Here is a 15,282-nt window from a genome sequence, read left to right as displayed (position 1 = left end):
TAAAGTGTAATTTATTTCTGTGATGCGCAGCTGTATTTTCAGCATCATTACTGCAGTCTTCAGTGTCACGAGTTAAAAAAAAAAGTTAATTTGAAATATTTTGTCACATTATAAATGTCTTTACTGTCACTTTCTAACAATGTAATGCATCCTTGATGAATAAAAATATTAATTTCTTAAAAAAAAAAAAACTTTCGAATGGTAGTGTATGACAGTTTCCTCAAAAACTCTGTTTTCAACATTGATGATAACCAGAAATGTTTCTTGAGCAGCAAATCATCATATTAGAATGATTTCTGAAGATCATGTGACACTGAAGACTGGAGTAATGATGCTGAAAATACAGCTGCACTTCACAGAAATAAATTACACTTTAACAGAGATTCACATAGAAAACTGCTGTTTTAAATTCTAATAAATACAGCTGCACTTCACACTGTATTTTTGATCAAATAAATGCAGCCCTGGTGAGCAGAAGAGACTTATTTAAAAAAAAAAAAACATTTAAAAATCCAATCTTAATAATTATGCCAATCTGTTGAGCAGAAGTGTAGGCTGTAAATACTGTAAGAATCCTAAACTGTAAGTAGTAAATAATGGTTCATGTAGAAACTAAAGACTACGGGATATTTACAGTAAAAGGGTGATGCGCCCTTCAGTGTCATGCATCGACTTCAACACAGCAAATAAATAACTGATGAGGTCTTCAAAGGAAAGGCTGATGTCAGTGCAGAAATGGTCATGTGATGGTCCTCATGTACAATTAAACAGATTCATCTCGCTGTAAACAGATCAGTCCGAGTGTTTTTCATTTCTTTAGGAGGAAAACGAATCAAACGACTCTCCAGATCTGATTCGACAGAGGATTTTCTGCTTTAAAGTGCTGGAGGGAGTCAAACGTCTCAAGCGACTCGCAAACACCCACAACTTCATCTTGATACATTTTTCAGAAAACAAGACTTCATATCTGATGATATCTTTTTGCCTCTCGTGTAAATTTATCTTGATTTACGAATCGTCAGACATTTGTACTGGAAAACAAAAAAAAAAAATACTACGTAAACAGTGCATGAAATCCTTTCTAGAGGAAGCAGAACATCACCTGCTTCATTTCTAATACACAGGCAGCTTTAAGATCATATTTTTTTAATAACAAATACTGTTAACTAGTCCTGCAGTTTGACTTCTAGCAGCACATGAAAGCAGGAAACTCTGCCCTGAATTCAAGAGGCACCAGATGCTTCACGATCCAGAAGAAGTCACATATGTAAACATACAAACACAATTAAGTTAATTATCAGTTGCTCATCAAGCAGCTTGATGTGTGTGGATCCGACATGAAGATCTCCGTCGTCTGGTGTGTTTCATGTGTTGTCGTCATACTCAAGCGAACAGTCTTACATTGTGGAATTGCCTCTAAAATCTCTATTTTACATCATCATGCTGAAGAGTTACGTTGCATAGAAGTTCAAACTTACTCTAGGAGCGACGGAGACGAAAGAAGCCATGCGGCTCACGCACGGCTCGGATCACGAGGGCTTTTAAAGGCGAGGTGAGCAGCTCCGAGACAGCAGGGGGCGCTAGCAGCTTCCTGGAGACGAGCAGACCGAGCCGCACATGCTCAGTTTGGAGGCCTCAGGTTCGGGTTCAGGTTCGGGTTCGGCCTCGGTCTCTTCGTCCTCCGTTCCTCCCTCGGCCTCGTCTCCGTCTGGATCGGCGTCTCCGTCTGCTCCCATACAGCCCTCCTCCTCCTGCCGACGCTTCGACCTGCACCACAGCACAGGAACAAGCAAGAGATCTTCAGGAAGTCAAGCTTGAATTGAGGGATGGATGGTCAGTATTCAAGTGATGACAGAATGATTGTTTTCACCATCAAACATCACCATGAAACCGTATTAACAAATGGGAAACTCTACAAGGCCAGAGTTTAGAAAAAATGTCAGATGCAAAGTCTGTATCGACAGTAAAGTCATTCAAATCTATGTTTTTTGTTTTGTTTTTTAATTTACCGTGAAACCAAGTTGCATGGTGCAAAAACACACCCATTGCACAGTCTTCCTACATAACATTAGGTATTTTGCCATCTTGCTCCAAAAAAAAGTGATTTGAAAGCATCTGAAGTTGTAATTAGGCCTTCTCAACTCGTAAAAATATAACCTGCATACACCAAAAGCAATGAGAGAGTCCAAAAAAAGCTTGGCTTCATGCAAACGTCAATGGGTGCAATTCTTACTTTTTTTTTTTCTAAGAAATTCTTAGTTTGCATCTCACAGTTCTGATTTTTTTAAACAAACAAACAAACAAACAAGCTAAAGACTGGACACTTTTTATGATGGATGGATGCACTTTATTGGACTTTATTTTGGACTGTTGAACAGAAACACCCATTCACTGCCATTATAAAGCTTGGAAGAGCCAGGACATTTTAAAATATAACGCTGACTGGATTTGTCTGAAAGAAGAAAGTCATACACACCTAGGATGGCTTGAGGGTGAGTAAAACATGGGCTAATGTTCATTTTTGGGTGAACTAACCCTTTAAGGAAAGCATAATAAAAAGTCACTGTATCTTTGGTAATTTTGCATTCTTTTCTTTATTAAACTGTAAACATGTATATATGATGATTATATTGACAGTGCACTACAATAAACAGTTTGTACACACATGGTGCATTCAAATTACTTTGGTCAGAACAAGATGATGCATTTTGTAGATTTTTTTAAATCTATGAAATGATGAATAAAGAATGTTTTTACGTTTGGATTTTATTCAATTTATGTAGGTGCTGTAAATTTAATCATATATATTCGATAGTAATTTTACAACAATATCATATTCTGTACATGCAACGTAGATGGTTTTATTGTAAATAAAAAATTAAAAATAGACCATTAATACAGACTTTGCATTTAAAATGTTTTCTCACTGAGGTCTGCAACTCGGAAAAATCCGGAGAAAATCCACAGTTTCTCAACTCCGGCTTTATGTAAATATGATCTTTCTGACATAACAGATTCATGAATAATGTGGCAGATATGAAAACAGCATGAGAAAGGTAAATTACAGCAGACAGAGGCTTGTGCTGTAATCAATAATAAATGAGCTGATCATTTGATATCAGACCTCTGGAGAACAGAGAACAGAACTGCAGCGTCTTTATCAGACACAAACAGAGACAAACGAGCAACTAAAACATGAGCTGAACACTTTATCACACACACACACGCACACGCATTTACTTAGATATCTAATGGAGACTGCAGGTTTCTGCAGGGTTTATAAAGGTCAATTTAAGACTTTTTGAAGACCTTTTTTAAGAGCAAGTAAGGAAAAAATTGAAGGACACAACAGATGAATATGTGCTCTAAATGTAAATGTCTGGGGAGCAGAATGAGTTGAATTAGAAACACTTCAAAGATTAAAAATACAACTTCAAACCATTCTTTTTAAATTAATTTTGCAAAAAGAAAAAAAAAATGCTCAAGGCTTGAATAGCACTGTAATGAATCTGTATTTTGTCTTGTTTTCCAGCACAAATGTCTAAAGACACATTACTGGAGAAGCAAAATGACAGAAATCTTATTTTCTGTGGAACTGATCAAAATGAAGTGAGTTTATGATTAAAACAGGAAGAAATATCTGACAGTGGGCTCTTAATTCAAAAGGAAAACAAGCTTTCACTCCTCAATGACAGATATTTATATCTTTATTCATAAACTCACTTCATTTAAGGATGTTTAGATATTTGTTCTGAAAAATAAGAAATACTGAGATATTCCATTTTTGCAGTGTGTGCAACATTTAATGCCATGAATTTATGAGTTTAAGACTTTCTGCTCTGATTTTTGAGACCCTATTATATTGAACATGCGCATGTGTTGTTAAATTATTGAAATATTAACTTCAAATCTCAGGGTGACTTCAAAGAAATACATTAACTCAGAGGAGTTCGGCTGATGAAAACTGAAACAAAGCTTAAGTGTTTATAGTCTCACTTTTCCCGGTTGAAAATCATGAACTCTTGCTGGACGACTTCAAGGCACTCCTGAAGATACTCGTTCTCCTGAGAGAAAAACAAAGAAACAACTGGTTAATCAGCTCGAACTAGCCGTCAGACGGCAGTGACCTCCTACAGCCGCTTGTGTTGAGAATCCTGCTGGAACACACCAAAAATAGCCCGCCGTACTTCAGGAGAAGCTCCAGCACTGAAAGCTTCATAATTTAATCATCCAGGTAATAATGCCTGCACTTCCTGCATCTACAGACCACAGACGCTCGTCTTCAGGCCTCTCGAGCTGCAGAGAGAGGAGCGAGCCGATTCACGCTGATCTGATTAAAAACACTGCGTAATCACCCAAACACACGGAAAATATGAGGAGAGTGGCGTCTGCTGAGAGGATGGTGTGTGTCGAGGACTGCAGACGTCAGTCAGGCTCAATATAATAAAGCCTGAGGGATAAACACAATCAGTGTGCGGCCTTTAGGTCTTCAGGCCGTCGCCCGAGACGAGTAGCTCAGCGATTACTCACAAATGTCACACAACTATAAGAGTGAAATGTAATTTCTGAGACCTGTGTGTGTGTGACTTTTTTATAAGTGTGTGTATGCGCTTGTGCGTGTGTGTGTGTGAGTGTCTGTTTGAGTGTGAGTGTGTGAGTGTGTTTGTGTGTGTGTGTGTGTGTGTGTGTGTGTGTGTGTGTGTGAGTGAGTGAATGAGTGTGTAAGTGTGAGTGAGTATGTGTGTGTGTGAGTGAGTGTGTTTTTGTAAGTGTGTGTGCGCTTGTGTGTGTGTGTGTGTGTGTGTGTGTGTGTGTGTGTGTGTGTGTGCGCGTGAGTGAGTGAGTGAGAGTGTGTTTTGAGTGTGTGTGAGTGTGTGTTTTTGTAAGTGTGTATGTGCTTGTGTGTGTGCGTGTGTGTGTGTGTGTGTGTGTGTCTGTTTGAGTGTGTGTGTGTGAGTGTGTGTGAGTGTGTGTAAGTGTGTGTCTGTTTGAGTGTGAGTGTGTGTGTGTGTGAGAGAGAGTGTGTGTAAGTGTGTGTCTGAGTGTGAGTGCGAGTGTGTGTGTGTGTGAGTTTGTGTAGTGTGATTGTGTTTTGAATGTGTGTGTGTGTGTGTGTGTGTGAGAGTGTCTGTTTACTGGTGAGTTTGTGTGTGTGTGTGTGTGTGTGTGTGTGTGTGAGTGAGTGTGTGTGTGAGAGTCTCTTTGTGTGTGTCTGTGTGTGTGAGTGTGTGAGTGAGTGTGATTGTGTTTTGAATGTGTGTGTGTGTGTGTGTGTGTGTGTGTGTGTGTGTGTGTGTGTGTGTGTGTGAGTGTCGTTGTGTGTGTGTGTGTGTGTGTGTGTGTGTGTGTGGTGTGGTGTGTGTGTGTGTGTGTGTGTGTGTGTGTGTGTGTGTGTGTGTGTGTGCGTGTGCGTGTGCGTGAGTCAGTTTCACCCACAGACTGAGAATCTTTGCTGTTGTCTCTCGATCTGTTTTTTGCCAGTCGCTTCTTCTTCTTATGAAGAGGTCGAGACTCCAGAATCATCTCCTCCAGTTCAAAGGTGGGATCGCAGTGCAGACGACCCTTCTGTTTGACACACCAGAACAGAAACAGAGTGAGCGTTATAGAGAAACGACTGAAAGCAGATACTGAATAAAAGCACAATCTGACCGTTTCTTCTGTAAATTCATCGTGTGTGTCTGAAGGTGTGAAGAGGGTCAAAAATGAACTTGAATGTGGAACATTTACTGCCCAGAAATATAGTTTTACTGTATTAGATTTACAAAAGCTGAAACAAATCCAGCATCAAGACGTTTTTAACTAAAATACCATAGAGTCTATAATCCATAATAACACTTCCTCCAGTGAAAAAGTGTTCTGGTGTGAATCAGGAGAGAAATCTGCACAGATCAAGCAGTGTTTAAACAGCTCTAAACTTTAACACTTTTCACTTCTCCAGATGTTAACTGATGGACTGGAGTGCTGTGGATTACTTGTGGATTATTGTGATGTTTTTTTTATCTGTTTTTTGTATTATTCTTATTTCTTATGTTTTTATTAATCTGTTCCCATGAAGAAGCAAACTACTGAAATTATATTTCAATGCTCTTGCATTTGCTTCTGCAGTTCACTTTGCATTTATATATATGTGTGTGTGTGTGTGTGTGTGTGTGTGTGTGGTCACCAGCTGAACTCAATCTCACATTGGGAACAAAGCCGGGCTCCATCTTCTTCTCATAAACGTCGTCCCAGTTGACATCAGAGAGGTAGGGCGCTGTCTGCATTTGAGCCAGACTACAGAAGCGATGCTCTGGGTTTACCGTCAATAACTACAGAAACACAAAACACAATAACATCCAATAAGAACACCATCAAGACAGTCCAACAAACCAACCAACCACACTTCTCACTCACACACACAAACATCAGTGTGTATTCGTATTCACAGAAGCATTCACACCACACTCAACTACTGTAATGTGAAATACTCCTGCGTAAACCAGGATATAAGGAGCAAAATTAACTAATTAGAGAACGTTCTCAGAACTTGGCAAGGTTCTCTCAAAATTATGAACAAACGTTCTTCCAGTAGCGTTCTGGTGTTTAATAATGTTCTTAAAGCATTAGCACAAAAACATTATTACACATCATTCATGGAACATTTTGTTTCTGAAACATTTTAGTTGGACATTTTTAAATGTTACAAGTTTCAGAACATTCAAAAGTAACATTCCCCTAATATTTGCAAAATGATCAAATGGAATGTTCCATTAATGTTCGCATAAACAAAAAATGATTTTAAAATATAAAAAAAAACAATCAGAAATAACATTTTCATAACTTAAATGGAACGTTAGCAAAACATTCTTACAACTTATTTTTGTCAGCAGGGGAACGTCCTCTTTTCAAAGTCAGTTTGAGACGTTGTTGAGATCTCTTCTAAAGCTCTCACACATGAGATCATTACCAGAAACTTCTGAGAAGCAGGACACCTTCACATTTACATTTATGCATTTGGCAGGTGCTTTTATCCACAGCTACTTACAAGAGAGGACCATGAGCAATTCGTCACACATTTAATATTTTTTCTACTTGAAGATTTTTGAAAGTCCAGTTTGATTTCATAACTGATGAACATGCTTTCGATTTGGCCGATACAGTAAAATCTGCAAACGAAGGTAAGAGATCTCATTTGTGTCTATATGTCTATTAAGAAACATCTGAGGTCTTAAATGAAATATGATAGAGAACTGCTGAGCTGAGAGAGGAAGTTCTGAGCAGCACACTTCCTGTGGGTCCATCTGTTCATCCGACCCACAATGCTCTTCTCCTGTGATTCATGCACACAGTACATTCTCTCCATATCTCTAATAAATGACTTTAATGTCTCACATCGCTCCTCTGTTCTTCACTAATATCCATCCTTCTCTCATAATATTTCTTCTCACTCTCCAGCGTTTTCTTCATTCATCTTATTTTATTATCTCTCCAGCTCATTATCATCTCATCCTCTTTCTCTCGCTCATCACAATCTGTCCCTTTATTCTCTCCTGCATCATTACAGTGTTTTATTCTCTCTTTATTCATTCTGACTCCATCTGCATTCCAGTTTATTTTCATTTCTCTCTCTCTACATCTTTTGTCCATTTTATCCTTATTAATGCAGTTTGTCAAGGTAAAGGCTCTTCAGATTTGGGCCAGTAAAAATTCACCTAGCAATGACACACGACACCATAGCAACCACCCACAATGCCCTAGCAACCACCCAGAACACCCAAGCTACTGCAGAGCAATGTGGTAAAACAATCAGAACACATTAGCAACCACCCAGAACACCCTAGCAACTACCCAAAACACCATAGCAACCACATATAACACACTAGCAACCACCCAAAACAACCTAGCAACCACTTATAAAACCCTAGCAACCCCCTAGAATACCCTAGACACCACCCAGAACACCCTAGCAACTACCCAAGACACCATAGCAACCACTTATAAAACCCTAGCAACCACCCAGAACACCCTAGCTACTGCAGAGCAATGTAGTAAAACAATCAGAACACATTAGCAAACACCCAGAACACCATAGCAACCACAAATAACACACTAGCAACCACCCAAAACAACCTAGCAACCATTTATAAAACCCTAGACAACATAGAGAACGTATTAGTATCTGACCAAGACACCATAGCAACCACTTATAAAACCCTAGCAACCACCCAGAACACCCTAGCTACTGCAGAGCAATGTAGTAAAACAATCAGAACACATTAGCAACCACCCAGAACACCCTAGCAACTACCCAAAACACCACAGCAACCACATATAACACACTAGCAACCACCCAAAAAAACCTAGCAACCCTAGCAACAATGAAAAACAACCTAGCAACCGTATACCTCTCAGAACAGCATAGCAACTGCCTAGCGACGCCTGTGATTGTATATAATTTTTCATATACTGCTTTTCAAATGACAGCCCCTAGCTACTGCAGAGCAATATGGTAAAACAATCAGAACACATTAGCAACCACCCAGACCACCCTATCAACTATCCAAAACACTATAGCAACCACATAGAAGAACACACTAGTAACCACCGAAAACAACCTAGCATCCACTTAGAACACCCTAGCAACCCCATACAATACCCTAGCAACCACACAGAACTCCTAGCAAATGCAGACTAATGTGCAAAAAAAAAAATCAGCACAACTGCACAGAAATATCCTGCCGACCTCCCTAGTAAATGAACACCCTAGTAAATGCAGAGAAATGTAAAAACAATCAGAAAAGATTTTCAACCACATATATATGCCATGGCAACCACAAGAACTCCCTAGCAACCACGCAAAACACCCTTGCAACAAGTAAGAATACCCAAGCAGAAAATATAGAATATTCCACAAACAATCAGTACATGTTACCAACCACATAGAGATGTTCAGGCAACCACCCAAAACACCCTAATAATCAACCCAAACACCTTAGCAACCCACCTAGAACACACTAGCAACTGCAAAGCAATTTTCTAAAAACAATCAGAACACATTAACAACCACATAATCAATGTCATGTCAAAATCCATCCCCAATCACCCCAAGCAATGACACACAACACCATAGCAACCACCCACAATACCCCAGCAACCACCCATAACACCTTAGCAACCCCTTGGCAACCATCCAGAAGATCTTGACAACATTCAACTAGATTTACATTGTCATAAGTATGGGGTGTTGCTAGCATTAGTTGTGCATGTTCGTGATGGTCTGTTGACCTCACCTTCCTCAGCAGCGAGACGAGGTCTTTGTGCCAGGATGAGCTGTACTGCACACTGACCGTACTGAACAACTGCAGCAGAGACTCCACCGAGTTACTGGCGTGGATGTCGTACGGCCTCTGAGAGACAGACAGAGAGAGACAGAAATGTGTTCAGGTCTTCCCAGGTAACAAATTTACGTTATAAAAACATTGTGGGAACATTGTTTCTAAAACACAAAGTTTTCTGTTCATGATTATAACAACTTAAAGGTTACAAAAATGTTTCTTACAGGGTTTTACTCAGTTTATCTTCACCCAAAATATAACGTTATTTAATATTCTATTCTAAGAACATTTGTTTTCTTGTTATAATTAGAACACTATTTAACTCTTTCCCTGCCACTGACAGAATTGTCTGTCTCTCCGTGTTTTCACTGTTATACAGTAGGGGGCACTATTACACATCTGAAAGAGTTCTGAATCACACAGAAGAAGAAGCACCAGAAACAAGCGATCAGTGATTTTTCTGTCTCAAAGTATTTGTAACTTTAATATAGCTAAAGGAGTTTTCCGACCCAGGAGGTGGTTTAGGACTGTGAAGCTTCGGGTGTGTGGATGGAAGAGATATACTCCATCTGTGTTTTCATCATCGTTCTGAATCAGAAAAATGCCATTTTCTCAGCTTTTTGTTCAAAATCACTTACCAACATTCAAGTGTTAATAAAAAAAGAATGCATGAAGCTAGAATAAAAGTTTTTTGTTTGTTTAAAAGCAGATGCTCTGTTCTTTTCTTTCACATATTGCATGCTCAGATTTTCATACAACAAAACATTCTGGGGGCCATGAAAGTTTTGTGAATATGCTGGCAGTGACTGGCAACTTGTTTTAAAAATGCCAGCGGGGGGAAAGAGTCAAAGCTTACAAAAACGCTTCTTAGAACATTCAGTTTCCGAGATTCTTGATCTCAGAACAATTTCTCTCAATGTTATGAGAATGTATATCAAATATACAAGTAATAAGAACGTTCCATAAGCATTTCTTTAAGAGCATGTTGTCCGGACACTTGTATAACTTTAAAAAACGTAAGTGAAGGTTGTGAGAACATTCCCTGGTTAGCTGGGCTCCTGCTGAGACTTGTGTAGATCTGTATGAATCTGCACAGTGGTCCGAGTTGGTTTATAGGGTTAGGGTTGCAAACCAGCAGAGCTTAGTTAAGCTAGTTAAGTACCAGCACAGCAGCATCCCCTGCTGGATACTTCAGTACTCAGCCTGCTTTCCCAAAACCATTGTAAGCATCAGTAGATCGTAGAAACCATTGCCAGCGTTGCTCTCTATGATCGTGCTTCTGGGAATCAGAGTTCTGGACATGCATTATGCTGTCAACTGCCAAAAATAAATAAGCAAAAAACAACGACAAAAATCGCACCCAACTTCGCAGAACCTCAAAGATCGTCACGCCCAGCGACCACCAGTCCACCTCAAACGCATAACCGGTTCCCCCGCTCATGAACGACTGGAAGATCTCTGGAGCTGTTGGGAGAAACACATGCATTCAGACCATGATTATTATGGGATGTGATCTATGCGATCAGTCAGACTCTGTCCTACAAGATAAAGTCTGGTCCAGTAATTCTGACCAAGAACTGCCACTCAAGACAAGAGGAGACCGTCTGACTGACAGTTTAATGTTTTAGTTTAACGTCATCGTTAGATCAGTGGTTCTCATTGAATTATTTCTGTGCATTTAGGAGCTGAATGTTCTTCATCTTTTTAACATAGCATAAATTACTGTAAAAACACGATTTAGAGTTCAAAAACAGGTTTTCACAAAAAAAAAAAGTTTTATAAAATAATAAACATCATTTTTTATGTTTTTTAAGAAGAATGATTTGTTATAATAAATATTATTTTATTTTTTTTAATATTATTATTATATTTTTTACTGTGTGTTTGCTGTGTTAAAATATGGGTCAATTATTTCTGCATTGGTCTGAACAAAAACAGCAGACGGGCTGTTTTTTTTTTTTTTTTTGAAAATGCTAATTCATTCTCTGTTCAATCATTTTCCAAATTTAAGGCCTCTTGAAATCAGAATTCAGCTTTTTCTCATATCATTTAAGGCATTTAAGACTCTTTTTTGGCCTTAAATTTTATACAACTAAATTTAAGACTTTAAAACTTCTTAAGGACCAGCGTGAAACCTTTTTAATGCTGTTTTTGTCTTATTTTAAATCATTTTAAGTCATACTGAGGCATTCTAGTGGATGCAGAACCCCTGGTTGAGAACCACTGAGTTTGACAATTGAAATAGTTGATGAAACAATAAAATATCAGTCTGTAAAAAAAACTGCACAGTAGTGTCAGTCTGTGAACCCCTGTGTTAGAAGAGTTTAGTTTGTTTATTGTAATGGTTTATGGATCTTATTAAGATTGTGGGGCTTTGTACCCGCTAACGCCGTGGCTCGTTCACCGTCCTTGATTATGGTAGCGATGTTAAAGTCTGTTAAATGTGCGTGACCTGAAGAAAGACAGAGAGACGAGTGACAACCAGACAAGAAGCGGAGCCGAAGATCAAACACACTGATGTGAGAACTTCTAGAGCAACACAGGCCAATAATCTTCTCTTTCTAAAAAGGGAAAATCACGAATAGACTGAAGAGAACACGGCACGATGACATGGATGTTTAGTGAAACTGCACACACACATGTACGCGTCTCACCTTGCTCATCCAGGAGGATGTTGTCCGGTTTGATGTCCCTGTGTGGAGAGATCATGACATCATCACGTCAGTTCATATGACATCAACAGCTCGACTTTATTTACACGTCACGTCCTCTCTGACTGCAGGCGGCGCTGACCGCATCTTGCAGCCGTGTGTGAGATCGTCATGTTTTAAAAAACCTCTGTGGCTTTCTTTTGTGTGAATGTTCAGTTCCCAGGGGGCCGTCACACTTTCAACACACTCACTAATTACAACAAGCGCACACACACACACGCACACTATTTAAGAACAAAGCCCCATACAGCTGAAGCCGCATTCTGATTCCCTCGCAGCTAATTAACAGCAAGCCGCTCCCCTGCTGTTATGATGATGCTGAGAGCATGATGGGATTAATTCACACAGAGCTGTGACACACACACACACACACTCACAGAGCAGTAACATGATTACAACACATCACATTCTTCAAGACAATCAACTGCATGCTTAAATAGGAAACTCCATCATGCAGAGACACTTTCAGACTCGTTTATGGCTGATTTGAATCTCATTGAATCAATCGTGAGTGCTGTGCATCAATGCAAGGTTACCAGGGTGTTGCTATACTGTTGCTAAGGAGGTCTGAGTGATTTTATGCAGGTAACTATGTAGTTGCCAAGGTGTGGTTTTGAATGCAATGCTATGAAATTGTAAGTAGCTGTGCGACTGCATAAGTACTGTTTTTTTTTTTTTTGTGGTTTTGAATGCAATGCTATGAAATTGTAATGGTGTTCTGAGTGTATTTTTAGCAGGGTTGGTTTTTAAAGGGATACTCCATCCCAAAATGAAAATTGTCATTATTCACTTACCCCCATGTCGTTCCAAACACGTAAAAGCTTTGTTCGTCTTTGGAACACAATTTAAGATATTTTGGATGAAAACATTGAGGCTTGAGACTGTCCCATAGACTGCCAAATAAATGTCAAGGTCCAGGAAAGTATGAAAAGCATTTCTAGGCTGTTCTGTTGGTTGCTAGGCTGTTGCTATGGTGTTCTGAGTTTTTTTTTTTTTTTTTATCAGGTTGGTTATCCTGCCAAAATTTGCCCATTGCCCTCTGACCATCTTGGCTTCCTAATCATCCCCATATAATGATTGGCTTCATCACGTTTGCATGGTGTTATGGATGGGTGCTAGGTGGTTCATCCCTACATCTTAAAGAAACCAACAGCACCCCTGAAGACACAGGATTTGAGGAATCACTGATATCTGGAGTACAAACACCAGTCTCCCTGCAGCATGAGCTCTGAACTATCAGTATCTGTCAGATGTTTCCAGATGCTCCGCTCACCCTCCTGATTTTAGGAATCCTCCACTCTGACTAATTTTACCTCGGTGGCATCGTGACATGGCACACTGTTGCTAGGAAACACTTCTGCCCAACTTAGCGCAACTAAATAATACTATAGACAGGAAACACTCCTTCAGAAGCATACAGCTAAATCCACCGCAGAGAAAACAATGTGACTGACTAATACACACACTCACACACACACACACACACACTGCTATCAAAGCTAGAGAGAGATTCAATCCACTGCGTTCACTGTCAGTTCTGTTCTAGTGCATTTGTGATGGGGCCCAAAACAAGACAACCACACATTTTATTTGGCACAGGATTCTCGTCTCCCTGAGGAGCCCTGCAGAACTAAACACGCAATTACACAACAAATCCCTGTGAGGCAGACAGTACTCACACAGACACACACCGCTTTCTAAATAAGCATACATCATAGACTTTTACTGTTTTAATAAAGTGAATTATAAAGACTACCGACTGATAATTATTTCTCCATTGAGGAAGTCGTCACAGGGATGTTCAGTCACATTGAACTAATTTCTTCATCTGTCCAGTATAAACTGGTTACTGGAAATAAATAAAATCTTAAACTAATAGTAAAATAAAATAAAATATAAAAATAAATAGTAATGTATAAAAAAGACAAATGAACTAAAATCATACTTACTGGAAATAAAATAAATAAAACGTATATATACACATTTTAACTTTGCTTAAAGTTATGTATGAACTTTTGCTGTCCATTGATTCTGGGTCATCTGTCATTCTGCTACTGTTAGACTTGAGTGCAGCCTTCCGCACTATCGACCATCTTCTTGAATCGACTCAAATGTGTAGCAGGGGTTCAAGGCACGGCATTGCAGTGGTTCACCTCTTATGTGTAGCAGGGGTTCAAGTTTTTCAGTAAATATCGGGTCGTTCACCTCACCTTCTGCGCCCATTCCTTATGGTGTTCCACAGGGTTCTATTCTTGGTCCTTAATTGTTCTCGCTCTACATGCTTTCCCTATGCTCCATTCTCCAGAAATAAAATATTAACTATCATTGCAACGATGATGACCTCCAACTTTACCTTCCAATCAAACTTGAAAAGGACTCTTCTTTACAACTTCTTTTCTCATGTTTTGACGAAGTGAGAACTTGGATGGCTAATCATTTTTTGCAACTAAGCACTGACAAAACTGAAGTGTTTCTTCTAGGCCCCGCTGCACTCAATACTACTCTTACAAGTAGGTTAGGTTCCCTTAGTAATAACTTACAACACCATGTAAAAAATCTAGGGGTCCATTTCGATCCATTACTACAATTTGACATGCATGTAAACATGTTTGTAAAGAGTAGCTTCTTCCACCTCAAATCTGTTGCGAAAGTAAAACATCTTCTCTCTCGAAAAGATCTCAAAATTGTCATCCATACATTAATCTCTTCTCGGCTGGACTATTGTAACTCTCTGTATGTCAGCCTTCCCCACTTTATCTCGGCTTCAGACAGAATGTGGCAGCCAGATTATTGACAGGAACAATAAAGAGGGAGCATATTACTCCTGTTCTTGCTTCATTGCACTGGCTCCCTATCGAATTCAGAGTTGATTTTTAAGATCCTTCTTTTTGTATACAAGGCATTGCAAAAGTCAACCCCGGATTATATCTGTGATCTTACCCAGCCATATACAATCTCTAGGTCTTTAAGATCTTGTAACAAGCTTCTTTTATCTGTCCCTCGTTCTCGCTGTAAATCCAAAGGTGACCGAGCTTTTGCTGTTGCTGCCCCTAAACTCTGGAACAGTTTACTATTATCAAATAATTATAAAACAACTAGCATATTTACTTGAACAAAAATGTAGCACAAACAGTAGAGCATGGGGCTGGAAATGCAAACGTCATGGGTTTGATTCCCATGGAATGCATGAACTGAAAAGCTGTATAGCATCAATGCATTTTGCAGAGTGGCTCTGGGTAAAAGCATCTATCAAATGC

The 15,282-nt window shown here is 39.3% G+C and overlaps 1 protein-coding gene across 1 annotated transcript in view; it reads right to left on the bottom strand.

Moving 5' to 3' along the window:
• Positions 1 to 435: 435 nt before the first annotated feature.
• LOC109101325 (serine/threonine-protein kinase 32C-like) overlaps positions 436 to 15,282 on the bottom strand; it is a 64,486-nt gene continuing 49,639 nt past the window's right edge. Inside the window, exons 5-12 of the mRNA XM_042769572.1 lie at positions 11,969 to 12,006; positions 11,681 to 11,766; positions 10,675 to 10,782; positions 9,270 to 9,386; positions 6,183 to 6,308; positions 5,437 to 5,565; positions 3,997 to 4,064; positions 436 to 1,767 (exon numbers count right to left, since the gene is read on the bottom strand). Coding sequence (XP_042625506.1) covers positions 1,581 to 1,767; positions 3,997 to 4,064; positions 5,437 to 5,565; positions 6,183 to 6,308; positions 9,270 to 9,386; positions 10,675 to 10,782; positions 11,681 to 11,766; positions 11,969 to 12,006 — 859 coding nt within the window. The 3' untranslated portion in view covers positions 436 to 1,580. The remainder of the gene's footprint in view (positions 1,768 to 3,996; positions 4,065 to 5,436; positions 5,566 to 6,182; positions 6,309 to 9,269; positions 9,387 to 10,674; positions 10,783 to 11,680; positions 11,767 to 11,968; positions 12,007 to 15,282) is intronic.

The sequence above is a fragment of the Cyprinus carpio genome, chromosome A13 (assembly GCF_018340385.1).
Source record: "Cyprinus carpio isolate SPL01 chromosome A13, ASM1834038v1, whole genome shotgun sequence".
NCBI classification, from domain to species: domain Eukaryota; kingdom Metazoa; phylum Chordata; class Actinopteri; order Cypriniformes; family Cyprinidae; genus Cyprinus; species Cyprinus carpio.
This window is presented reverse-complemented; position numbering and strand designations above follow the sequence as displayed.